General features: G+C 34.5%; 1 protein-coding gene across 4 annotated transcripts in view; it reads right to left on the reverse strand.

The window, feature by feature from the left end:
- The window catches only part of LOC136030963 (protein couch potato-like), a 191,778-nt gene that overhangs the window by 9,093 nt on the left and 155,037 nt on the right, over window positions 1-27,648 (reverse strand). For 2 of the 4 annotated variants that reach the window (XR_010618401.1, XR_010618400.1), the window contains exon 7: window positions 10,205-10,471. Coding sequence is in view for 2 of the 4 variants with exons in the window: in XM_065710108.1 (XP_065566180.1) it covers window positions 10,284-10,471 (188 nt within the window). In the remaining 2 variants the exon portion in view is untranslated. The remainder of the gene's footprint in view (window positions 1-10,204; window positions 10,472-27,648) is intronic. The other 2 variants (XM_065710108.1, XM_065710107.1) reach the window with 1 other exon arrangement.

A 27,648-nucleotide genomic window follows, 5' to 3' on the forward strand; every position in this document is an offset into this window, starting at 1 on the left:
TTTGTACCCTCGTTAATACCTCGTTCTTTACACTAAATCGCAAGTTTTGTCCCAATTCTTTAAGAATGACCCCTGAATCAGAAAGGCCGTAGAATGAATAGTTGAAATTACTAAAAATACTATAGCATAAAGAGCGAGGTATTTATCTCCTCCTAAATACCTCGCTCTTTATGCTAAAGTATTTTTAGAACCCCTCACATGCGTAATAATCTCTGTTCGTTTTAAGTTTCATTGCTACTCTTTACTTTCAATTGAAAAAAAAATTTTCCATGTTTATTTTTTCATTGTTTTTTTATAGTAATTTTAGAAAATCCTGCGCCCTTTTCATTGAATTTCTGTTCCCCCATGACACATTTCTCCATGGAAAGATCCTCCCACATAGCCCCCTCCCCTCAACCCCACCCCCAAAACCAAAAAAAAATCCCCTGAAACCGACTGTACACTTCCCAATAACCATTATTATATGTAAACACTGGTCGAAGTTTGTAAGTTGCAGCCCCACCCCCAGGGACTTTGGGGGAGTAAGTCATTCCCAAAGATATAGTTATTATGGATTTTTGACTATGCGGAAAAAAATGGCTATCTCAAAATTTTGATCTGTTGACTTTGGAGAAAAAATGAGCGTGGGAGGGGGCCTAGGTGCCCTCCAATTTTTTTGGTCACTTAAAAAGGGCACTAGAACTTTTCATTTCCGTTAGAATGAGCCCTCTTGCGACATTCTAGGACCACTTGGTCGATACGAGGACCCCTGGGAAAAAAAAAAAAAAAACAAAAACAAACAAACAAATAAACACGCACCCGTGATTTGTCTTCTGGCAAAAAATTCAAAATTCCACATTTTTGTAGATAGGAGCTTGAAACTTCTACAGTAGGGTTCTCTGATACGCTGAATCTGATGGTGTCATTTTCGTTAAGATCCTACGACTTTTAGGGGGCGTTTCCCCCTGTTTTCCTAAATAAGGCAAATTTTCTCAGGCTCGTAACTTTTGATGGGTAAGACTAAACTTGATGAAACTTATATATTTAAAATCAGCATTAAAATGCGATTCTTTTGATGTAGCTATTGATATCAAAATTCAATTTTTTAGAGTTTTGGTTACTATTGAGCCGGATCGCTCCTTACTACTACAGTTCGTTACCACGAACTGTTTGATAACTGATACAATTCTTTGTTAGAATTTGTCCTTTGATTTGTAAAAACTTTTCTGGTAATTTGCCTTGTTTGTTTGTTCCGAATACATTGTCTCTTCTCCCCCCCCCACGAAAGGTGTTTTTCATAATCTCGAAGGGCAAAAAAATTGCGGGGGCACATGTACCCCTTCCAAATGACGCCACTGATCCTGAACAAGAAAAAAACTCAATCAAAAATGGGCTTCCTTCTTACAGTAGAAATTTCTAAATTTATTATATTTTATAACCCCTCAGCCAGAAGAATAATAATTTATTTAGCCTTTTCTAAATTAAAAAGCATTTTTATTACTAGTCCATTTCTTCAACTTAAGCACGAGCTTTCTCTTTCTAGTTCAATTAGAATTTGCCCTTTCATTTGATTATCTCCAAGCAAACAACTATTTGTGAAAACGGTGTCGTGAAACACAAGCTAAGAAATTAGTCAATAGGGAATAATGTCACGTCCCAGTCCCTTGATCTTTCTATCAATAATTAATTTCTATTTTGTGGTTAGCCTGTGTGGATCCAAATAGAAGGAAAAGGAAAAATTTTTCACTTAGTTCCAAGAAGGCTTTATTTCTGCTTAACTATACCCAAGGAGGTTAATTTACAAAAATGTACGGTGGGAGAGAGAACATTATTTTTAATAGTCCAGGGGGTGGTAAATTTGTTGTTTCTTCAATTCTTTTTCAATGAAAATAGCAAAAAAAATGTATCTTTCAATGAAAATGGCAAAGAAACGCGTTTATAAAAATCTTGGAGAGAGGGATCTAGAAGGAACTAGATCACTATACCCCCACCCCCCAATTTGACGTGCCTGACTATATGAACGCTCCTTAAAGTTTTAAGTGTTTATACGTTAAATTACTCAGCAATGTAAATGACAAAATTTGATATTAGGTGACATATTATGATATAGGCTATGTGGATCCAAATAGAGATAAAGAGGGGAAATCCTCTCTCTTATTGAAGGGGGGAGCGTCTTTATCCTGACTACACCTACTCTCTTCATATTTCAACCAAGTATCGACGCATCAAAATACTAAGTAATATAAGTTGCAAAATCTGATATTATTATGATTTATTATAATATAGGACCTATCTTTATAGGCTTTATTTAGAGGGGGGGATTTTTTTAATATTTTTAACAAAATGCCAAAAAATCGGCTTTTCAATAAAAATACCAAAGAAAAATATTTTTAAGACCTAGAGAGGGAACCCTACCCTCCCCCCAACCAATTAACGCGCCTGACTATGTCAATACTCTTTATATTTTAAACGGCAGTTTCACTAGTTTGCTCAGCAATATAAAAATTGTAACAAATTTATATTTTAACAAATATCTGTATGCCAATTTATTCAGTGTTTAAATTAAAAGTCTATTTTTTTATGGTGTTTTATGATTTAGGCTGTGTGAATCCAAATAAAAAGAAAGGGGAAAAAGCTACTGTTATTGATGAGAACTCCGTCTTTATCGTGACTATATCTATAGCTGTATATTCTAATATATATCGCTATGAAAAATTACACAGTTATGTTAAATTATCAGCCTTCTGTTATACAATGTATTATAAATCAGCCTAATGTTAATTAATTATATAAATTGCATTCTAATATTAAAAATTATTATAAGTACATAAATAATTATTCTTTGTAGACAATAATAGACAATAAAATACATAAGGACTACCTGACTAGCCCTGACAAAAAAAAAAAAAAAAAAAAAAAAAAAAAAAAAAAAAAAAAAAAAAAAAAAAAAAAAAAAAATCGGAAAAAAAATCGGAAAAAAAGAAACACGGAGTTTATTTCAGTGAAATTTTAAGAAGAAAAGTATATCGAGAACTTTAAAAGGAAAAACAAACAAGAAGATAGGAAATTTAAAATTCAAATAAACAATTAGATCGTTCCTATCCAGTCCAAAGCTTGCTAAGAAGAACTATGAACAATTTTTTCTACAATTATATTTCATGACAAGCATCCTTAGCACAAGAAAAAAAAAACAAAACTAAGAAAAATAAAAAAGAATTTAGAAATAGAAAAAAAAACACCAGAGCCCTAAATAACGAAAAAGCAGAACAATTTTTACAGCAAACCTATATTTCTATATTTTTAAATAACGAACAATATTATTCATTTTGTAGAACAATTAAATTTTATATGCTTTTTCATGACATGCAATGTCCCTGTATTTTTTTTATTCTCGACACATAATTTGCTCAAGATCGGTTATTTATGAAAAGTCGAAAAGTCGATTATTCATGAAAAATTGGAAAAGTCAGAAGCTTCCGAGACTCCAAAACCTTCTCGCCCCTTCCCCTATTCTCACTTCTAGATTGGGGGCAAAAGAGAATTTCACAAATTAATCCAGAGACTTAATTATCCCCTTGAAAGGCATTTTGAACTATCTACCCTCCCTTCTTCCCCCCCCCAAATGACACTGACCTTTGATGATCTTTAATAATATTTGCGTTATACACATGAAACCTTGGGAAGTAGACCTACTGATCAAATAAGAGAGAAGGGAAAAGTTTTCAGCCTCACATCATTGCTCAACCCTGACCTATACCGTTTTAAATATTTGTCAATCGATTTCTTAAACTTAAAAAAAACCTTCATAAGACATAATTGTTTCAATCATTTTGTAATTTTTTTTTTATTAAAGTATAGTAGATGGCAAAGCTGGGAGTTGGTAAAATTAAACTCGATCCACAATTTTCATTTATTCATAAATTCATCCCCATTCCTTAAAAATAAAAGCGAATAAACCAAATCTAAATAATGTTCATTTTTTGTGTGTGATATTTTGTATTCAAATTTTGTTAATAAATAGAAATTCTGCTTATATATGAAAACTTTGAAATTTTTTTTTGAAGACTGGGAAGGGAGGGGGTACTTATCGAGAATTTGCTCCGGGCGCAAAAAAGGCCTGGACCACCATTGTTTTTGTTTTTTTTGTCAAAATTTAGTTTTGAGTAGACCTATCATTTATGCAGTCTTTTTAGCTCTTAAAATAAGAAAATGGTAGAGATAGTAGCTCGGTAATATCTTCCTGGCGTATATCTTAGGCCCTGATTTTTCAGATAGCAAGTAACCACAACTTGAATTTTATCATTGTGGTCACATGCCTATAATGTATACAGGGTTGTTAAACTATTGAAGTCAAGTATTCGAAGGTTTTCAAATCAATGTCCCAAGTAATAACTTTACTTTTTTTAGAATTGATTTTTTAAATAATATAAAATAATATAAGTTTTATAATCTATAATTATAAATGTTGTAAAAAAAATTAACAGAATATTTTGATTTATTCAATATAACTTAAATTTTATGTAAAATGTTCAGATATTTTCAGCTTAGTAATATTTCTTCTGTGATATATACCGCGTCACATACAACAAAAAATCTTTAGCTAAAGGTTATATACTTGAAGAACTACACAGAAATCTTTGTTTATATTTTTAAACTACAAAATTGCAATTAAATTCACTTTTTACTATTGATCCAATCTATCTTTCACCTATGACAAGGACACGATACATTGCATGTAAAAGAAATTTACATTAGGGAATTCTATAAAAGTTTCAATGTTGATTTTGGACCACAAGAAACTCTGGAAATTTTGTGGAATGCGATACTATTTTGGTGCATAATCAAGACAAAATTTTGGAAATCTATGTTTAACATAGATTTAGCAAAGACAGAGGTTTGTCGAAAAGTATTTATCAATCCAAGGAAAGAGAATTTAGCTCAACTACGGGAAACAAAATGGAACTTCGGACTTATTGTTGGCTCCATGGATGTCCATAAAAATTTTCTAATGGAACAGCCTCTGAAAAAAATTACAGAGAGGGGGGGGAGAAGGTAGAGAAAGGGGACAGGATCCACGTTAAAAAAATCCCAGGCTTGTTTATATAATTTTTTATTCATATTACCACGCTAAAATAGGGTGGGAGATAACGACCAACGCCTTTCAACTTATGGTTGGCTGCATGGGTCTCAATAAAAATTTTCCAAAGGGATAGCTGCTAAACAAAATTATAAAATAAAAAAAGCTCTGGGTACTTTGGTCATGTGCAAATACATTTTTGTTGTTGTTTCACTGTCAAATAAAAGGATTTGTCCCTATTCAACTGTTATTTTTACGTGACGGAAAGGCAGTGTGATGGGGAAGAGAGAGAAAGGGGGTAGTGTCCAGGTGAAAAAAAGTTCCCATACTTATTTATAAAATTGTCTTTCATATTATAACGACAAAGGGGGAGGGGGAGAAGGATCATGTCTAAACCTACCTCTTTGAGCTTATTGAGAGCTGCATGGGTATCCATAAAAATTTTCCAATAGGTTAGGCTCTGAACAAAGTTACAGTGACAAGGGGGAAGACAGAGAAAGGTGGATGGATCCAGGTAAAAAAAAACCCAGGCTTATTGATGTAGCTTTCCATATTACAACTTTAAGGGGGTGGGGGGTTCATGGCAAAACTCCGTTGGTGACTAGTATCTGCTTTTTGGATTCCAGCGGGGAATCTTCCAAGAGAATAATATGCTTGATGTTGACACACTGAACTCTTTTTCAATACTCAAGCAAATCCAGCAATCACGCACGATTACGTCATCCTTGCCAGTAAATATTGGACTATGATCAATTTTTTACATCCAGGACTTCCCCGCTTGACTAACAGACTTTAACATCCCATATTTATGTAACATCCAAAGCAATACCAATTTGATTGACTCCCTGAAGGTTCTTTTAAAGAAACTATTACAGAAAAACCAAAGAAATCCTAGAGTAAAGAGCCCCTGAAGGTTTAAAAAAAATCTTAAGCAATTAACACATGCTTTGTTTAGAAAACAATCTCTATGATGTAACAGATCAAAAGTAAGCAATCCCTGTGACGTAACAGACACCTGCGTCTTGGAGAAGTTTAATAAAAGTCTCCGGATTGGGACTCGAAGAGTTAAGGTTCTGCTCAAAAATGGAACCCCCTTACTACTTAGGTGTCCATAATAGGTGTCTTTTTTTGCTCAGACCGAAAACGAATTTGTGATTATTCTAAATTTACTATTTATTTACTAAATTTACTAAATTACTAGTTTACTAAATTTATAATTTACTAAATTTACTAAATTACTATATTTAAATCTAAGTTACTAAATTTTGCTTAAGACAGTGCACAACTCATTGCAGGAAGAATTCTATAGTAGGTAATTCTATAGCATAATTCTATAGTATAGAATTCTATAGTATTCTATACTATAAGACTTTCAATAGTTGGAAAGAATTCAATAGTTGGCTTCGCAAATAAGAAACTTCTTTCCTTATATATCACAGCGTACGAACGCATGACACGTAGCGAAAAGTTAAATTCACACATTCAACTCTTATATTATTTTCTCCATTCACTTCATGGGCACTAATCATCTTTAGAATATGCGCATCAATATTTTGTATCGTCATAATTCGGCATAATTTGTCATGAGTGGTGTTATTCTTTTTCTCTTCAAAGCTCTCAAAACGACTTGAGTGTCGTTGGATTTTTTAAAAACAATATGCCTTCTGAACGGTGTATTTTTATTTATCAAAAAATAAATAAACACTAAAATCACTCAAACTACTGAGAAGAACTAATGAAAGGACATTGATTGTTTAAAATATCCTGATATTGATTTCGAGAAGTCTTAGTTATTATTGCACTTTGTATTTACCAAGTGAGATATAATGATCGTCCGTTGGTCCGTTGGTCTGTCGGTCGGTCAATTTGTCGGTCTGTTTGTCCCGGTTTTGCTAGTTCGGGCACTTCCAGATAAGGTAGGACGATGAAAATTGGCGGGCGTATCAGGGACAGGAACATATTAAATTAGAAAGTCGCTTTCCCGATTTGACCATCTGTGAGGGGAGGAGAATGGAGGAACAGTTGATTTGGAAAAATTAGAAAAAAGGGAGGTGTTTTTAACTTACGAACGAGTGATCGGATCTTAATGAAATTTAATAATCAGAAGGATCTTATGTTTCAGAACTCTTAATTTAAATCTCGACAGGATCAGGTGACATTAGGGGGAGTTGGAGGGGCGAACCAAAAATCTTCGAAAACACTTGGAGTGGAGAGATCAAGATAAAACTTGGCGGGGAAAATAAGTACATGTCGTCTTCTGGGAGTTGGGGGGGGGTTAATTCGAAAAAAATGAGGTATATTTAGCTTACGAACGGGTGATAAGATCTTAATGAAACTTGATATTTAGAAGGATCTTGTGTCTCAGAGCTCTTATTTTAATTCCCGACCGGATCCAGTGAATTGGGGGGAGTTGGAGGGAGAAACCGGAAATCTCAGAAAACTCTTAGAGTAGATAAATCGGGATGATACTTAATGGGAAAAATAAGCAAAAGTCCTAGATATGTGAATGACAAAACCGGACTGGATCCGATCTCTTAGAGGGAGTTGGGGAGGGGGGATTTCAATGCTTAGGCGAGTTTTGTGCTTCTGGATGTGCTAGGACGATGAAAATTGGCAGGCGTGTCAGGGCCCTGCACAACTTGACTTGATCAACAGTCATTTTGCCGATTCGACCATATGGAGGGGGGCTGGAGGGAGGGGAAATTGTGAAAATTGTGGTATGTTTATCTAACGAATGGGTAATAGGATTTTAATGAAACTTGATACATAGAAAGACCTCATGTCTCAGATGCTCCTTTTTCAATTCGGATTGGATCCAATGACACAGTGGGGTGGAGGGAAAACGGGTTTTCTGGAAATCGGAAATCTTGGAAAACACTTAGAGTGGAGAGATCGGGTTGAAACTTGATGGGAAGAATAAGCACAACTTCTAGATACCTATTGACATAACCGAAACGGATCTGCTCTCTTTGGGGGACTTTGAGAGATTTCTAGTGCTTTGATGAGTTCGAGAATAAGCACAAGTTATGAATACGTGATTGACGTAAGCGGACCGGATCCAATCTCTTTGGGGGATTTCTAGTGCTTTGACGAGTTCGGTGCTTCTTGACGTGCTAGGAAGATGAAATAGATAACTTTAGGGTCTGACCCCGTCACAAGTGCCATATCACCTTTTGGCTCTTGTTTTTTATTTTGAATTGTAATTTCAGTCCATCTTAAGTTTGGACACAGCATTTTCGCTCGTCTTAGGTTTTAATACTGCTCTTTACTTTTTTCGAAAAAGGCTTTTTTCGAAAATTTTGATTTTAAAGGAATTAATTTTACAGCTAGAGGGGATTTTAAAGTCATTTTTCTCCCAATAAAATCGAAGAAATTATATGATAATCTGAAATCTTTGAACATAAATAGTTAAAGAGGAATTACCCCTTTATCTGAGCTCCCCCGATTAGAGAGTTGGATCTCTCCGAAACGGATGACCTGCGATTAGTCTGCCCTTCCCTATTAAGATTGTTGTTACACCTTTGATACAGTTTTCTAATTTTCGAAAGAAAGATTTTCTTTTAGTATACACAAAAGATTAATGGATGAAATTTGAATAATACTAATAGATTCGAAGCCGCAATCAACAAAACCATTAATATTTCTAACGATATTCAGGAAGGGAGAAAAATAAACAAAGAAGAAATTCTTTTTGCCCAGGAAAGTTAATTATCGGGAAACAAGTTTGAGGAATGACCTCACATAACACTCACTATGCTTTGTTAGGGCAGGCAATCAAATTTCTAGACTGGAGGGAAATTATCGACTTGCTTATTTTCTGCTCTTATCGACATGATATATGAATCCACCCATGCACTTTTCTTTTAGAGAGCGATAAGACAGAAAACAATATTAATTGATTCATTATTTTGAATCAGTATTTACAAAAGTATAAATTATAAAATTATTATAGCTTGGATCAATACTGATTGAAATTGCCAAAAAAGAGATAAGAATTGTTTTAACTCTTAGTAATGAATGAATTTTGATTAGCTTTCTAAACGGATCTTTGCCTTCTAAAATTTCTTTAAAGACGACAAAAAATGACCATTATTGTTTGATACAGCACCGTGAGTGTTTCAGAATTCTTGTTGTGGTCAAATCTTTTTAGTCAAAACAAATCAGTCAATTTTTTTTTTGATTGAAATATTATTTTTCAAAATATTTTTAATTAATGTCATTGCCAAAGCTTTTGTGCCAAAACATGTTTTAACATTTTTTCAAGTCATTTTCTTGTCACTTTTTTTTTAACTTCATTCTGGAGATTGACGAACGGAATCCTAAAACAGATGTTTTATCTATGAATCTTCTATTATCAATTATTGGCTAAATATACAATAAACATATTGAAGGGTCAAATTAATAAATTTCGTTGAAAAAAATTAGTTGATTAATAATTTCCCACGAAAACAAATTATTTTCAATAATTTTGATCAACATGATCGCGAATAAAACGCTTGATTATTCTAACTGAAAAGCTGCTGTTTTAAGCACCTGCGTATGTTGTGAACTTCAGCGACTCTTTTTTTAGTCAGTATTTTTCTGTCAAGACCGAATCCATCAACTCTTTTTTTGGTCAGGATTTATTGGTCAAGATTAAATTCATCAACCATTTTTGATCAAGGCATTTTTTTGCCAAATTTTTTTTTGGTCAAGGCGGTTGCTGATCAAGGACTTAGTTAAAGCGTTTTTAGTCTAGACAGTTTTTTGGCCAATGCTATTCCCCGTCAAAACGTTTATTGTCAAAGAATTTTTCCCTAAGAAGCTTTCAGTTTAACCGCCGTGTGAATCGTAAAATTCATTAGTGATTCCAGTTTAGAACCCTATTCGTCAAAGTGTTTTTGGTCAAAATAATATTCGTCAAGGTATAACATTCGTTTATTTTGACTTTCTAGTCAAAACCTTTTTCTCGAGGCATTCTTTTTGTCAAGGCCTATCCCATACAGGCCATTTTTTGCCTAGAAACGCTGCTTTTTAAGCATGGTGTATATCATGGGCTTCAACGGTGGGTGGGCCTAGCAAGAAAAATTTGTGAATTCTGTGAACCTCCTTGACTGACAAAAGGTGCATTTATTAAAGTATGTGCTAGCGAGTTCACATCACAAGTACCTTAGCACAGTCTTGAGGACTGGGGGGCACAAATTTGACCAACGCTGATCTGATCTACAGCTTCCATCTACCAACTAACCTTGCAATCGCATCCTTTACAGCCTGCTCTGACATACAATGTCCCATATTAGCAGTAACATAAAATGGAGCACCGGATACGTTTTGGATACTGGGGTTTGAAACTTGCTGGTTGACCTGGGCTGAAGTAAATATATTGGGCAGTGATCCTTGTAGTGACGCCAATGCTGCAGGATTGAAGGAATATCCCTTAAAAAATGAAAAGATCAAATTAGGAAATGCGCTTTTGAAAGCTAAAATAGCTTTTTATAGTTTTTTTTTAAGTGATTTTCTGGTTCTCAATTTTTTCTGATATTGTTGCTCTGCTTTTTTTTTTTTGTGTGAAATACGAATTTGATCCATTTGTGCTTATGATAGTTGATTTCTTTAAATATCTTAATGAAGATATGAGAAATTGGTGTTCACGAATTGACCTGTGCCAAAATAAATATATGATGCAATGATCATTGTAGTAAAGCCAATGCTACAGGATTGAAGGAATATCCATTAAAAAAAAAAAAAAAAAAAATCAAATTAGCAAATATGCTTCTTGAAAGTACAAAATTATGAGGTTTGTTAAGTGATTTAAAAAAAGTAAATTTATATTGTTGGTATGCTTTTTTTTCTACTGTGAGATACGACTTTGGTCCATCTATGCATATGATAATTGGTTTTTGAATAAGTTTGCTTAATGATGGTTTGGAGAGCTGGAGTAAATAAATTGACCTGGGTCAAGGCAAGTGCAGTGAACCTTGCAGTGATGTCCGTGCAGTAGGATTGAAGGAATACTTTCTAAAAGACAAACAGATCAAATTAGCAATTACACTTTTTGAAAACTAGAAGAAATTAAACACTTTTTCACAAGAGAATTTACGAATACCGAGTTTTAGCTAGCGCTAATTTCATTCAATCAGAATTTACTTGAGGATTTTTGAGCCAATCAGAGAGTTCTATGAAACTACTACTACTGATAAAAACTCACCACAGCGCCAAGCCGCCTGGGCCCAAAAACTGCGCACGCTCCTCCTCCATCCCATTCTGTTCAAAGCCTCCCTCTTTACACCCTCCAAGGAAGAATTCATTTCCTTTAAATATTTCTTTATGACATCCTCCCACCCTAGACAAGGACGACCTGCTTTCCGTTTAGCCCTAAACGGTCGGCCGAAAAGGACAATTTTCGGCAATCTGTCATCTTTCATCCGAAGAACGTGCCCTCGCCATCTCAACCTTTTTTTCATTATAGCCCTAGAAAACAGGATTGAACGACAGTTTTCGTAAAGCCTATTGCTTGAAGTAAGGTCAATAAGCCAGGTACCCAGAATAATCCGTAGGCAATTTCTCTGGAAAACATCTAGTAAATCTTCATCCACTTTTCGGAGTGCCCATGCTTCAAAGCCATATTTGACCACTGTCATCACTGTACCTTCCAATATTCCAAACGTGGTTTGCAGACTTATCTTCCTATGCTTTCAAACTTTTTTTTAACTGTGAAAAAACACCCTGAGCCTTGGCTATTCTACTTTTAACATCTCCATTGGTCCCACCGTTTCTACTAATAAAACTACCAAGGTAAGTGAAGCTGCCCACCTGATCAATCTTTTCGTTACCCAACGTCACCTTTTCATCATCATTTTTTTTAGGCTTAATGACTTAGTCTTCTTCATATTAATTTTCAATGCTATTCTAGGACCCTGAACCCGCAAAAACTCTAAAAGTTCATTCATTTTCCTCAAAATTTCATCTAGGATGCTTAAATCATCAGCATAATCTAAGTCCAGGAGAGTTTTTCCTCTCCATTTGATTCCGCGGTTTCCCATTGCCTTTCCTGTGCTCCTTAAGTTAAAGTCCATCAAAATGACCCATATAAAGGGAGGTAGAACACAACCCTGCTTAACTCCTGATACAAAACCAGCTGCTAACCTCATTTCCTACCTTAACCACAGCAGTATTATTCTCGTACATAGCACTGATCACTTTAATGTATTTGTATTTGTCTGGTGTCCGATATAAGGATAAGACCTTTGCTAAAGCTCTTCTACCAACAAAATCGAACGCTTGCTCATAATCTATAAAACTGAGGACCAAAGGCGTTTGACAACTAAGGCACTTCTGAATTATTAACCTGAGAGTGAAAATTTGATCGATACATCCTCAACCTTTTCCAAAACCGCACTGTTCGTCTCTTAAAACTTTGCCTACAGCATCTCAAAGCCTAAAAAGTATCATATTACAAAGTAATTTGCTACCTACATAGATCAGACTAATACCTCGATACTTACGATACTCACTCTTATCACCTTTCTTATGCATTGGTTTAATTGAGATTTAACTAAAATCATTAGGTACTTCCCTTTTTTCAAAAATCATATTCATAATCTTCTGTAACTTACTTCTAGCCTCAGAGCCACTCATTGACTACACTATCAGTGCCTGGAGGTCTTATTATTTGTTAAGCTTTTTACTTATGTCGCTAATTCTTCGTCACAAAAAAAAATCTTCCTTCACATCCGAGGTATCCCGAACTTTTTCATTTTCCTCTATATCTTTTCCTGCAACTGCATCTCGGTTTAGCACATTCTCAAAATGTTCCACCCATCTCACCTTTACTCTTTCCTTATCAATTGTGGCCCCATTCCTATCTTTAACTGGGACAAGTCCAGATTAACTACTCCCTCTCAATTTATTAACATGCCAGTACAATATTTTACTATTATGCCGTCTAGCTGCATCTTCCAAATCCTCGGTAATTTTATCCATGTCCTCCACTTCACACCTCCTCAGTTCACACTTTTATGCTTTCTCCACTTTCTATACATAATGCCTTAAACATAAAGCCTTTGTTGATTTCAGGGAAAGCCTTAAACATAAAGCCTTTGAAACATAAAGCCTGGCCGAGTTGGTTGGTGCGCTGGATTCGGGATCCTTTGTCTGAGAGGACGCGGGTTCGAATCCCAGTGTACCCAATTCTTCAGTTGGGACGGGGGTCAGTGGCGTGACTCTGTAAGCTAAGCCAGAGTCGACCCAGCTCTAAATGGGTACCTGGAGAAATCTGGGGAAGGTAAACAGGAAGGGTGTGTGAAAGCACAGGATGGCTGGCCCCCAACCCCCCATTGCACTTCCTGGCTGAAGGGCCAAGAAACGGAGATCAGCACCGCCGGTAGGGACTGTAAAGTCTAATGCCGTATCCTTTACCTTACCTTTTTTTTTCACTAGTATTCGTAGCTGCAATCTTAACTTTCTTTCCTAAGTCACCATCAACAACTTCACAAATTGTTTTTCTAATATTATTCCAACCATCTTTTATATTGTCAAATTTTAAACGCTCAAGTTTAGTTTTCATCAGTTCCTGGAAATTTTCTCTCAAATTCTCACCCTGGAGTCTACCAACATCATAACTTCCCTGAAGGTAGTAACCCTTCCGAAAGTTATGCTTTAAATTAACCTTTTACACTACTAGATGGTGATATTTACTTTTAACATCAATAACAGCACTCCTATATACCCTAGTATCTTGTAGTAATCCTACTGGTCTTCGGTTTAGTATAACATAATCAATAAGGTTTACTGTCTTGCGGTCACATGAATATCATGTCAACTAGGCCAAAGAGCCTTTGGGGGAATAGTAAAATATAATATTGTATGTGTATTTCATGTTGAATAAATCTTATCTTATCTTAATCTCACTTATGGCCCATTTATGACTAAACACCGTATCGGTTATAGCTAGATTGTTATGCCAACAAAATTGCCAAAGTCTGTAGTCATTACTGTTTTATTTTCCTACACCAAATTTGCCTAGGCTAGGATACCACCTATCCCTATTTATACCGACATGGGCGTCAAAATCTCCTAGCAAAAATACCATATTTCTATATAGGACCCCGTCTATTTGCTCCTATAACTGTAAGTACAAATCATCTGAGTCAATAGTATCTCCGTCAGTCGGTTCAACAGGGGCATATACTACTATAACTGATACCCTGAAATTTTCAGTCATAGAATGAGCAATTGGTATTCTATTATTAATATCTTCCCAGCCTGCAAGACATAGCAGCTTCCTTATTCATCATAAGCCCTACTTCCTATCTATGTACTGCATCCTTCCTGCCTGAGTAAACAAATTCTTCCTACCCTGGGATATGAGTTTCTAAAACTTTAAATAAGTCCAGTTTGAATCGTCTGAATTCGACAGTCGAAATGCTGATACGACAGTCATTTTTAACGTTGTAACATTCCAAATTCCAATTTCCATGTTATTTGAATCATTAATATTATTTTGGCCTCAGGAAGAGCAATGATCCCAGATACCATCGCAGGACGGGAATCAAAATATCTTTCCAAGTCTGCACCAAAGCACTCAAGCCAGCTTACAACTAGACAGCAAGAATTCCCTGGGACCTCCAGTATGAGCGGAGGCTTTGTGCAATCCCGAGCCCATCTTGGTCACAACATGGTTTTAAACATTTGGCGATGCTCTTCTATTAACAAGAGTCGAAACCCTGCACAAAGAGTCCCAAGGCTATTACCTCCGGATAATTTGAGCTGTTTCTATGAAATAGCTCAAGTTACCTCATATTTAGCTCAAGTTACAGCTAGCTAATTCTTGGTATTACTAGAGCTCATCGTGAATGGATCTTGAGCGAGTTTTGTCTTTAATTTGTTTTCTGATACTGTTGGTTTGTTTTTTAAATCCAAAATACAAATTTGCCCCATCTGACATGTGATAGTTTGTTTTTTCAAATAAATATGTTTTTAATGACAATGTGAAAAGTTTGTTTCGTTGATACGCTGGATTACAACCCAGCGTAATGAATTACATTATATAATAATAAAACCCATATATATATACTTAACACATAATACAACCCAGTGAATACCCATCTATAATAATGCATCCCAGCAAACCCAAAAATGAGTAGGGAATGGAAGTTACATTCTCCTAAGATGTACCTCATGAACTATCCTTTCCAAAAGAAAATTGTGACTCTAAAAACATAGCTTTTTTTCTAGAGAAATACTGGCTAGAAGTGACAAACAATTATATAAACTACACATCAGAAAGTTTTTTTTTCAAATTACATATTTCGTAACAGGGCTTCACAAAACCAGAATCAAAATATCTTTTCAAGTCTGCACCAAAGCACTCAAGCCAGCTTACAACTAGACAGCAAGAATTCCCTGGGACCTCCAGTATGAGCGGAGGCTTTGTGCAATCCCGAGCCCATCTTGGTCACAACATGGTTTTAAACATTTGGCGATGCTCTTCTATTAACAAGAGTCGAAACCCTGCACAAAGAGTCCCAAGGCTATTACCTCCGGATAATTTGAGCTGTTTCTATGAAATAGCTCAAGTTACCTCATATTTAGCTCAAGTTACAGCTAGCTAATTCTTGGTATTACTAGAGCTCATCGTGAATGGATCTTGAGCGAGTTTTGTCTTTAATTTGTTTTCTGATACTGTTGGCTCGTTTTTTAAATCCAAAATACAAATTTGCCCCATCTGACATGTGATAGTTTGTTTTTTCAAATAAATATGTTTTTAATGACAATGTGAAAAGTTTGTTTCGTTGATACTTATAATAATAAAACCCATATATATACTTAACACATAATACAACCCAGTGAATACCCATCTATAATAATGCATCCCAGCAAACCCAAAAATGAGTAGGGAATGGAAGTTACATTCTCCTAAGATGTACCTCATGAACTATCCTTTCCAAAAGAAAATTGTGACTCTAAAAACATAGCTTTTTTTCTAGAGAAATACTGACTAGAAGTGACAAACAATTATATAAACTACACATCAAAAAGTTGTTTTTTTTTTCAAATTACATATTTCGCAACAGGGCTTCACAAAACCAGAAGCCCTGTATCGTTTTTAGAAGTTTGTTTTTATTGCCTTTAAGTAAAACCAACTTTTATACCAGTTTATTTTTCTTGCCGTTTTAATTTATTTTTGCTAAATATTCAAACACACAGAAATTGTACACATCTTAAAAAGGCTTGATTTTATTGACCAACTACGTAAAAAACCATCTTGTTCTTCAACAAACCAGCTATAATACCCAGCATATAATACAACACAGCTATGATAATGCAACCCGGCAAACCCAAAAATGAATAGGGAATGGAAGTTCCATTCTCCTAAGATCTACCTCATGAACTATCCTGTCCAAAAGAAAATTGTGACTCTAAAAACATAGCCTTTTTTCTAGAGAAATACTGGCTAGAAGTGACAAACAATCATATAAACTACATATCAGAAAGTTTTTTTTTTTTATCAAATTACATATTTCGTAACAGGGCTTCACAAAACCAGAAGCCCTGTATCGTTTTTAGAAGTTTGTTTTTATTGGCTTTAAGTAAAACCAATTTTTACACAAGTTTATTTTTCTTGCCGTTTTAATTTGTTTTGCTAAATATTCAAACACACAGCAATGTACATATCTTAAAAAGGCTTGATTTTATTGACCAACTACATAAAAACCATCTTGTTCTTCAACAAGATGGTTGTTGAATTTTTTTTTTTCATTTTTTAAGCATTGAAATGTCAGTTAGTCAAGATCTAGTCTTCTGAAATGAAACCTAAACTCTAAAAACTAAAAACTTGATATCAATATATGCAAAATATAATATGATTTTTTGCTGATTCTGAATACGTAACAACTGTCCGGTCTGTAAAAACTGTTCATTTACATAGACTTGGTATACGGTATAGACTTAAATAGAGGCAAATTCACCACCTCGTGGGACAGTTGTTTCTGAAACTAGGAGGTTACTTATATAACTTTTTGATGGTTCTAAAGCTGTTAGCTAATTGAAGAATCATTAGTTTATTAAACGGATTTTCGGATATTCAAAACTTGGAATCATAATTTTTTCCGGTTCAATTTGCTAAAAATTTGAAACACTTAACCTTAGAACCTGTAGTTCAATTAAATAAACAAAATTCAATAGTAATCAAACACAGAGATGGCAAACGAACCACAATGGAGACACGATCCAAGCAACATTTTTAGCTGTTTAAATTCCTAAAATATGCTTTAAATTTCTTTATGTCAGATATTTCGGTAAAAAAAAGCGAAAAATAATAACTATTAGCACCTGAATTTCAATTCTAGAGTTATGCTTCAGCTAAACCCTAAAAGTCCCGCTCTTTACGCGAAAGCTCGACTCTTTGTCACAACTCTACTTTTTAAAACAATAAAAAAAACTTTAGCGTAAAGGACAAGACGTTGAGGAGGGGACAAACCCTTTCATGTACGGAATAATTTCTGTTCGTTTTAAGTTTTAATGTCGCTCCTTACTTGCAGTCAAATTTTTTTTATTTAATTTCTGCACATTTCTGAGTTATGCATGTTTTGATTTTGGCTCGCCGCACATGAATAATTAAAACAAAATTTGCATGTTATTATTTTTTGCTAAATGACTTTCTCATAGTTTTGATTGGACGATTTTGATAAAAAAGGGGCTGGGGAGGAGGCCTAGTTGCCCTTCAATTTTGGTTACTTAAAAATGCAACTAGAGTTTTTTTAATTTTTTTAAAAATGTTTTTGTTAGCAATAAACCTACGTACATTACGAATTAACTTACGTAACGAACTTCTATATTTGTGTATTTTTATTATGTTTATGAGGGGGTTTCCCCCCTCGTCAATACCTCTCTCTTTACAATAAAGCTTGAATTTTATCCCAAATCTTTAAGAATGACCCCTGAATCACAAAGGCCGTACAATAAACAGTCGAATTTACTAAAAATACTTTAGCGTAAAGAGCAAGGTATTGTGGAGGAGACGAACTCCCTTATATGCGTAATATTTTATGTTCTTTTAAGTTTTAATGTTGCTCATTACTTCCAGTTGAAAAATATATTTATTTTCTCATTGTCTTAAATAATGCTAGAAAATCCTGCGCCCCCTTCATGGAAATTCTCTTCCCTTATGATAAATTCCTCCATGGAAAAGTCCTCCCACGTTACCCCCTCCCCCGATCCACCCCCACTCCAACGCGAAAGTAGTCCCCTGGAAACGTCTGTACACTTATCAATAACCATTGCTATATGTAAACAATGGTCAAAATTTGTAACTTGCAGCCCCTCCCCCGGGGACTGTGGGGAGTTAATTCGTCCCCAAAGATATAGTTATTAGATTTTGACTAAGCAGGACAGAATGGCTATCTCAAAATCTTGATCCGACGACTTTGGGGAAAAATGTGCGTGGGAGGGGGCCTAGATGTCCTCCAATTGTTTTGGCACCTTAAAAAGGGCACTAGAACCTTTAATGTCCGTTAGAATGAGCCCTCTTGCAACATTCTAGGACCATTGGGTCGACATGATCACCCCTGAAAAAAAAACAAAAACAAATAAACACACATCCGCGATGTGTCTTCTGGCAAAAAATACAAAATTCCACATTTTTGTTGACAGGAGCTTGATTCTACAGCAGGGTTGTATAATACGCTGAATCTGATGGTGTGATTTTCGTTAAGATTCTATGACTTTAAGGCGGTGTTTCCCCTATTTTCTAAAATAAGGCAAATTTTCTTAGGCTCGTAACTTTTGACGGGTAAGACTAAACTTAATGAAACTTATATATTTAAAATCAGCATTAAAATATGATTCGTTTGATGCAACTATTGGTATCAAAACTCCATTTTTCGGAGTTTCAGTTACTATTGAGCCGGGTACTACAGTTCGTTAACACAAACTGTTTGATGAATATGACCTTTAAGCAGTAATTAAACTTTCAAACAGTTCGTGGTAACGAACTGTAGTAAGGAGCGACCCGGCTCAATAGTAACCAAAACTATAAAAAATTGAGTTTTGATATCAATAGCTACATCAAAAGAATTGCATTTTAATGCTGAATTTAAATATATAAGTTTCATCAAGTTTAGTCTTACCCATCAAAAGTTACGAGCCTGAGAAAATTTGCACTATTTAAGAAAATAGGGGGAAACAACCCCTAAAAGTCGTAGAATCTTAACGAAAATGACACCATCAAATTCAGCGTATCAGAGAACCCTACTATAGAAGTGTCAAGCTCCTATCTACAAAAATGTGGAATTTTGTATTTTTTGCCAGAAGACAAATCACGGGTGCGTGTTTATTTGTTTGTTTTTTGTTGTTTTTTTTCCCCAGGGGTCATCGTATCGATCAAGTGGTCCTAGAATGTCGCAAGAGGGCTCATTCTAACGGAAATGAAAAGTTCTAGTGCCCTTTTTAAGTGACTAAAAAAATTGGAGGGCATCTAGGCCCCCTCCCACGCTCATTTTTTTCCCAAAGTCAACGGATCAAAATTTTGAGATAGCCATTTTGTTCAGCATAGTTGAAAACCATGATAACTATGTCTTTGGGAATGAATTACTCCCCCACAATCTCTGGGGGAAGGGCTGCAAGTTACAAACTTTGATCAGTGTTTACATATAGTAATGGTTATTGGGAAGCGTACAGACGTTTTCAGGGGGGATTTTATTTTGTTTGGGGGTGGGGCTGAGGGGAGGGGGCTATGTTGGAGGATCTTTCCTTGGAGGAATCTGTCATGGGGGAAGAAAATTCAATGAAAAGGGCCCAGGATATTCTAGCATTACTATAAGAATACAATGAAAAATAAACATGAAAACGTTTTTTCAAATGAAAGGAAGGAGTAGCATTGAAACTTAAAACGAACAGAGATTATTACGCATATGAGGGGTTGTAATAATACTTTAGCATAAAGAGCGAGGTATTTAGGAAGAGATAAATACCTCGCTCTTTATGCTAAAGTATTTTTAGTAATTTCAACAATTTATTCTACGGTCTTTCTGATTCAAGGGTCATTCTTAAAGAATTGGGACAAAACTTACGATTTAATGTAAAGAGCGAGGTATTAACGAGGGTACAAACCCCCTCATATGCATAATAAAAATATAAGATTATGAAAGTTTGTTACGTAAGTTAATTCTTAAGTTACGTATATTTTTTACTAATAAAAACATTAATTAAAAATTAAAAGTTCTAGTTGCCTTTTTAAGTAACCGAAAAATTGGAGGGCAACTAGAACTCCTTTTCCACCCCTTATTTCTCAAAATCGTCTGATCAAAACTAAGAGAAAGCCATTTAGCCAAAAAAAGAATTCATATACAAATTTCATTTTAATAATTTATGTGCGGAGAGCCAAAACCAAACATGCATTAATTCAAAAACGTTCAGAAATTAAATAAAAAAAAACTATTTTTTTTAGATGAAAGTAAGGAGCGACATTAAAACTTAAAACGAACAGAAATTACTCCGTATATGAAATGGGTTGTCCCCTCCGGAATCCCTCGCTCTTTACGCTAAAGTTTGACTCTTTGCCACAATTCTACTTTTAAAAACAATTAAAAACTTTAGCGTAAACAGCGAGGGATTGCGGAGGGGACAACCCATTTCATATACGGAGTAATTTCTGTTCGTTTTAAGTTTTAATGTCGCTCCTTACTTTCAGCTAAAAAAATTAGTTTTTTTTTATTTAATTCGCAAACAGAGCGGCTAGAGTCCACTCAGCGCTTATGTTACGAAAGTTATGCTTGGAAACGTCTTTAGAAAGCATTAAATAAAAAAAAAACAAGTTTTTTTAAATGAAAGTAAGGAGCGACATTAAAACTTAAAGCGAACAGAAATTACTCCGTATATGAAAGGGGCTTTTCCTCCTCGACACCCCGCTCCTTGCGCTAAAGTTTTTTATTGTTTTAAAAAGTAGAGTTGCGAGAAAGAATCAAACTTTAGCGCAAGGAGCGGGGTGTCGAGGAGGAAAAGCCCCTTTCATATACGGAGTAATTTCTGTTCGTTTTAAGTTTTAATGTCGCTCCTTACTTTCATTTAAAAAAACTTGTTTTTTTTTATTTAATTTCTGAAAGTTTTTGAATTAATGCATGTCTGATTTTGGCTCTCCGTACATAAATTACTAAAATGAAATTTGCATATTAATTCTTTTTTTGGCTAAATGGCTTTCTCTTAGTTTTGATCAGACGATTTTGAGAAATAAGGGGTGGGGAAGGAGGTCTAGTTGCCTTCCAATTTTTCGGTTACTCAAAAAGGCAACTAGATCTTTTAATTTTTAACGAACGTTTTTATTAGTAAAAAAAACGTAACTTAAGAATTAACTTACGTAACAAACGTACATAACTTACGTAACTTACGTTACGTTTTATCCCAATTCTTTAAGAATGACCCCTGAATCAGAAAGGCCGTAGAATAAATAGTTGAAATTATTAAAAAAAATTTTAGCATAAAGAGCGAAGTATTTATCTCCTCCTAAATACCTTGCTCTTTATGCTAAAGCATTTTTAGAACCCTTCATATGCGTAATAATCTCTGTTCGTTTTAAGTTTTGATGCTTCTCCTTACTTTCAATTGAAAATTTTTTTTCATGTTTATATTTTCATTGTTTTTTTTTTATAGTAATGCTAGAAAGTCCTGCGCCCTTTTCATTGAATTTCTCTTCCCCCATGAAATACTCCTCCAAGGAAAGATCCTCCCATATAGCCCCATCCCCTGAACCCCACACCCAAACCCAAAAAATCCCCCTGATAACATCAGTACACTTCCCAGTAACCATTACTGTATGTAAACATTGGTCAAAGTTTGTAACTTGCAGCCCCTCCCCCAGGTACTGTGGGGGGTAAGTCATCCCCAAAGACATAGTTATTATGGTTTTCGACTATGCGGAACAAAATGGCTATCTCAAAATTTTGATCCGTTGACTTTGGGAAAAAAATGAGCGTGGGAGGGGGCCTAGGTGCCCTCCAATTTTTTTGGTCACTTAAAAAGGGCACTAGAACTTTTCATTTCCGTTAGAATGAGCCCTCTTGCAAAACTCTAGGACCACTTGGTCGATACGATGACCCCTGGGAAAAAAAAAAACAACAAAAAAACAAATAAACACGCACCCGTGATTTGTCTTCTGGCAAAAAATACGAAATTCCACATTTTTGTAGATTGGACCTTGGAATTTTTTCTATAGGGTTCTCTGATACGCTGAATGCGATGGTGTAATTTTCGTTAAGATCCTATGACTTTTAGGGGGTGTTACCCCCTATTTTCCAAAATAAGGCAAATTTTCTCAGGCTCGTAACTTTTGATGACAAAGACTAAATTTGATGAAACTTATATATTTAAAATCAGCATAAAAATCCGATTCTTTTGATATATCTTTTAGTATCGAAATTCCGTTTTTTATAGTTTTGTTTACTATTGAGCCGGGTCGCTCCTTACTACAGTTCGTTACCACGAACTGTTTGAAACTATTATGTACCGAGGACATTTCCATAAATAGCCTAAAAGAGGCTTAAAGAAAAGCAAGACAGCCTTAATCTCCAACTGCGCCTTAGCAGGAGGGTTAACTCAGTATGTACACCAAGAAAGGGATGTCTAGAGTGGGATTAAAAGGAAGGAAAACTGATGCAAAGGGAGGAAAAAAGAGTTCAAGAAAAGATACTTTCAGAAAAAAGCAAGAAGACTGTGCCCTTAAAATACTTTTACTAAGTATCTCGATAGGGGCAAAGAGATAGCAGGGCAACCCACGTTCTCATGAGTTGAGCTTTATTAGTATAGATAGGGGTATTTTTCTTGTTACAGGTCAGAGGAGGAACTTTGCATACTGGGTATACAATTCATATATCCAACCAACGATTATGATTATTTCCTTACTTTTTTCTATTGAACTGTTCTGATATAACACAATAATTGGGGATAGACTCTCACTTGGGCTTGGAAATTCGGTTTAGATTTATTCTTCTTTTTTTCAAAGTAAAATAATTTTCAGCAATACATTCCTATGTTGTTCGTGAAAATGAAAGAAAAGAAAAAGAAAGAAAGAAAAAAAAGAAAGAAAGAAAGAAAGAAAAGAAAGCATGCATCAGTTTTCTTCCCAGAGTCTTGGTTGATTAGAGAGCAAGTTTAGGTTTCCCCCTCCCTGGGCATAGCGTAAGTGCTGGTAAAATGTATTCTCCTGCGAATCACAAGGTTTATTTGAATTTTTTTGAGAATGTCTAATTTATAATACACATAAACTAAATAAGAAAAGCATTGTGACCAGGGATCAATCTCTGGGTATCTATAACCAGAGAAACTTTTTTTTTGCCGAGAAAAGTTGACAAATGCGTAAGATAAAACTTCGAAAGAGAAGAACTAAAACAATCTTTTTTTAAATTGACTTAAAGTGACAAGAACATCCAAATAAAATAATTCTCGAGCCCTTAACTTGTCTTATTTCCATTCATACCTGAAAACAGCAATTTTTTCAGATTTTTATTTTGGTTGTTTCAAAATAATGAAGTCTTTACCACTGTACCACATTTTCGTCAGTGTTTCCAAATTGAAACGTGAAAACATGTTAACTGTCTGTTTATTTTGAAAGACAACTACACCTTTGAAGGAAAGTAACAACTCTTAACCTGTTTGATGCCATAAATTGGTGCCATTGGTGCAATTTGGTGCAATGACTTACTTTTTACCGATATTTCTTTTTCTTAATTTGGCACTATTGCCGACAAATGCGGCATACGGAGGTGTATTACATAAAAAATGAATTCTCAATTTTATCTAACTTTTCAAGATACTTAAGGTTGTGGAAGTTCTTACTTGGTCAGTTTAAACCACTATATATTAATTTAGACACAATGGTTTAAATAATCAAATATCATTTTCAGTGTCCTTTCTAATTTAAAAATCAGTGAAGTAGGATATCGTCGGAAAAAAGAAATCAACAGAAAAAGTTGAAAAGGACAAGAGAAAAAAAAAAACCTACAAATTCAAAATGTAAATCGAAATATAAATCCAAAAATATAAATAAAAAAATTTAGTCTATAGATCCAAAAATACAAATCAGGCCCATAAAAGCCCTTCCTCCACTCACAAAGACATGATCTTTAAGGGTTTCAAAAATTTCCCATAACTCAAATGCTATCTTCGGTTTTGGCGAATTTCCCCCTTTCAAGCCCCCCAAAAATATCATTCACAAGTGAAGGACATAAATTCATAGCTTACAGAAAATAAGGATGATATAAAGGTATTCATAAATGTCAATGTTTTTCAGTTTTAGAGTTCTAATGATATAGAAGTGATGACATTATCAATTAATCGTTGACATATACATATTTCTGCATGATTAATTTCTGGTTTGCATTTTTGACATACAGAATATGACAGAATGAGGCTTGGAAACTATTTGTACTAGCCTACTTCATTTAGTTTCGTTTGTTTAACTTCTGATAAATTTTTTTTTAATGAATAAATAAAATTCTTTTATTTTTTAGAGATTCAGATATTTAAAATTGATTTTGCACCAGGAAAATAAAATAGTAAGACAGGTTGATAATAGTAAAATAAAAACAAATAAGCAATTTAATTAAATAAACAAAATTTCATTAACTAGACTAATTAAATAATTTAATTATAATTTAATTAAATATAAAAATAAACAAATAAACAAATGAATAAAAAATCAAGTAAGTTAAACAAAACTAAATAGTAAAATAAAACAAAAACTTAATTTCCGCGAGTATTCAGAAAATTTTCACAAAAAAATGATCGTATTCATAATTCATTTTATATTCACCTTAAACTTATTTAATCATTCAAACTAAACTGATTTTATTATTTTAATTAGTTCATTTTTAATTTATTGTTTCAGAACGAAATAATTGGTTCACCAAGACTTGTTTTCATACGCAAATTAATTATTTCAAAACCATCTTTGTCAACTAAAAGTAAAGAGGAATGATAATAAATCAAACAAACAGAAATAATCTCATATTAGGGGGGGGGGTTCCCCTCCTTTAGACTCCCAAGTTTGACTAGTACTTTCCTGAAAGCATTTTAGAATGAAACAAATGTAGCCGATTCATAGTTACAGGTGTTTTTTTTTTTCACCTAATGGTTCATATTTGAACTAAGAATTTTTCTGTTTGAAGCAATTGCAACAAAATACGTCTTTCTGATTGCACTAATCTTTCTAATTTCATTCCCTAACCAATGTGGCTAGCAAGTGAAACTTTTTGTCGCATGGCTCTTTTTTTAGAGCATTCATTATTGAACAAACGGTAGCATCAAGAACGGTCAGTTGAGTGGATGGTAGCCCCCCTCGTATGCAAAATGATTTCAGCTCATTTTATGTTTTAATATTGTTATTTAATCTCATTTGAGAATACTTCTTTTTGCATATCTAATTTTTTTCATTATAATATTATTACAAGGGCTATCCCAAAGCTGCTGCCCCTTTAACCTTCCGGTCTTATTTTGAAGAACCCTCCACATGGTTCATTCTATATAATCAATTTTATCATCTAAGTTTTAACTGCCCCAACATTGATGGTTTCAGAGGGTTATCTAACGACAACAACTAAAAGTCCCATAGACTATCCATAACCAAGTATAGAAAAACATAATATTGATTTTCAAAAAATCCAAAATAATTCTAATTGCCCAAAGGTTGATGAGAGAGCTTCTTGACGGCAACCTCTAAAATCCCTATATATTATCAATAAATAATTATAAAAAATACCAATAAGACAGCACTGGGGAAATAGTAGCCCACTGGTAGCATCTTGGTGCCCCACGGAAAACATCTAACCTCTATCGACCTTAATCACTTTAATTTAACAAAAATTACTATTAAATACAAACGTAGCTCAGATTTAAGTTATTTTCAATGACTATTCGATTCCTACTTTGGATTATCGGATTGTCAATGAAATATTAATTTCCGAAATCCAGATGATGGTCACAATCCTGCGGTAGTCAATCTTATTATGAATGAATATGACATTTTGACAACCATTAAAAACTTTAGTTTGTTAATTAATTATCAGTTTTGTATTGAATAGTTCAACTTCTTAACTTGAATATCTGAAGTTTTAAATTTTATTTTCATGTTTTTTTTTGTAAAATTGGAAATCGGAAAACTGATTATGAGATTTACATTAAAAAAACTTATTATGAGAATCCACTCTCATAAGAACTTTTTGGAATCACAAATGGACATTACTGAAATGTAAAAATACAAGCACATACCCTTTGGGTCCTTGCCTTTCCCCCCAAATTCTCCAGGTTTTAAAATTATTCACTTTTTTTCTTTTTTTCATATAATTTTACTAAATGTATAAAATGTCATGTTGCATTAAATGCCAGCCATCCATCTATGGCTAATTGGATAAAAAGAAAAGACAGATAGTCTGAGTTAGAGACACAACTAGCATAAGCCTTTTTACAGACTGTATAAAAAGATGTCATTTTCACTTGTTAATAGGTCTTTCATCCACCCATCCATCTTGGGGCAGAACTAAGGTATTTATCAAACAGTTCGTGGTAACGAACTGTAGTAAGGAGCGACCCGGCTCAATAGTAACCGAAACTCTAAAAAATGGAATTTTGATGGCAATAGTTACATAAAAAAATCGTATTTTAATGCTGATTTTAAATATATAACTTTCATCTAAAAGTCCTACAATCTTAACGAAAATTACACATTCAGATTCAGCATATCAGAGAGCCTTATTGTAGAAGTTTCAAGCTCCTATCTACAAAAATCTGGAACTTCGCATTTTTTTGCCCGAAGACAAATCACGTTTTTGTTTTTGTTTGTTTTTTTCCCAGGGGTGATCGTACCGACCCAGTGGTCCTAGAATGTCGCGAGATGGCTCATTCGAACGGAAATTAAAAGTTCTAGTGCCCTTTTTAAGTGAACAAAAATTGGAGGTCATCTAAGCCCCCTCCCACGCTCATCTTTTCCCCAAAGTCAACGGATCAAAATTCTGAGACAGCCATTTTTTTCACCATAGTCGAAAAACCTAATAGCTATGTCTTTGGGGACGACTTACTCCCCCGCAGTCCCCGTGGGAGGGGTTGTAAGTTACAAAATTTGACCTATGTTTACATATAGTAATGGTTACTGGGAAGTGTACGGACGTTTTCAGGGGAATTTTTTTGGTTTGGGAGGGAGAGTTGAAGGGGGGGAGTACGTGGGAGGATATTTCCATGGAAAAACTTCTCATGGGGGAAGAGACTTTCAAGGAAGGGGGCGCAGGATTTTTTAGCATTCTTTAAAGAACAATGAAACAATAAATATGAAAATTTTTTCCTACTGAAAGTAAGGAGCAGCATTAAAACTTAAAATGAAAAGAAGCTATTACGTAAATAAGGGGGTTCGTCTTCTCCACAATACCTTGCTCTTTACGCTAAAGTATTTTTAGTAATTTCAACTATTTATTCTACAGCCTTTGTGATTCAAGGGTCATTCATAAGGAATTGGGACATAATTTAAGCTTTAGTGTAAAGAGCGAGGTATCGACGAGGGGTGAACTCCCTCATATACGCAATAAAACAGACGAATATAGAAGTTCTTTACGTAAGTTAATTCGTAAATTACG

This window comes from Artemia franciscana, chromosome 9 (genome assembly GCF_032884065.1).
Source record: "Artemia franciscana chromosome 9, ASM3288406v1, whole genome shotgun sequence".
Taxonomy (NCBI): Eukaryota; Metazoa; Arthropoda; class Branchiopoda; order Anostraca; family Artemiidae; genus Artemia; species Artemia franciscana.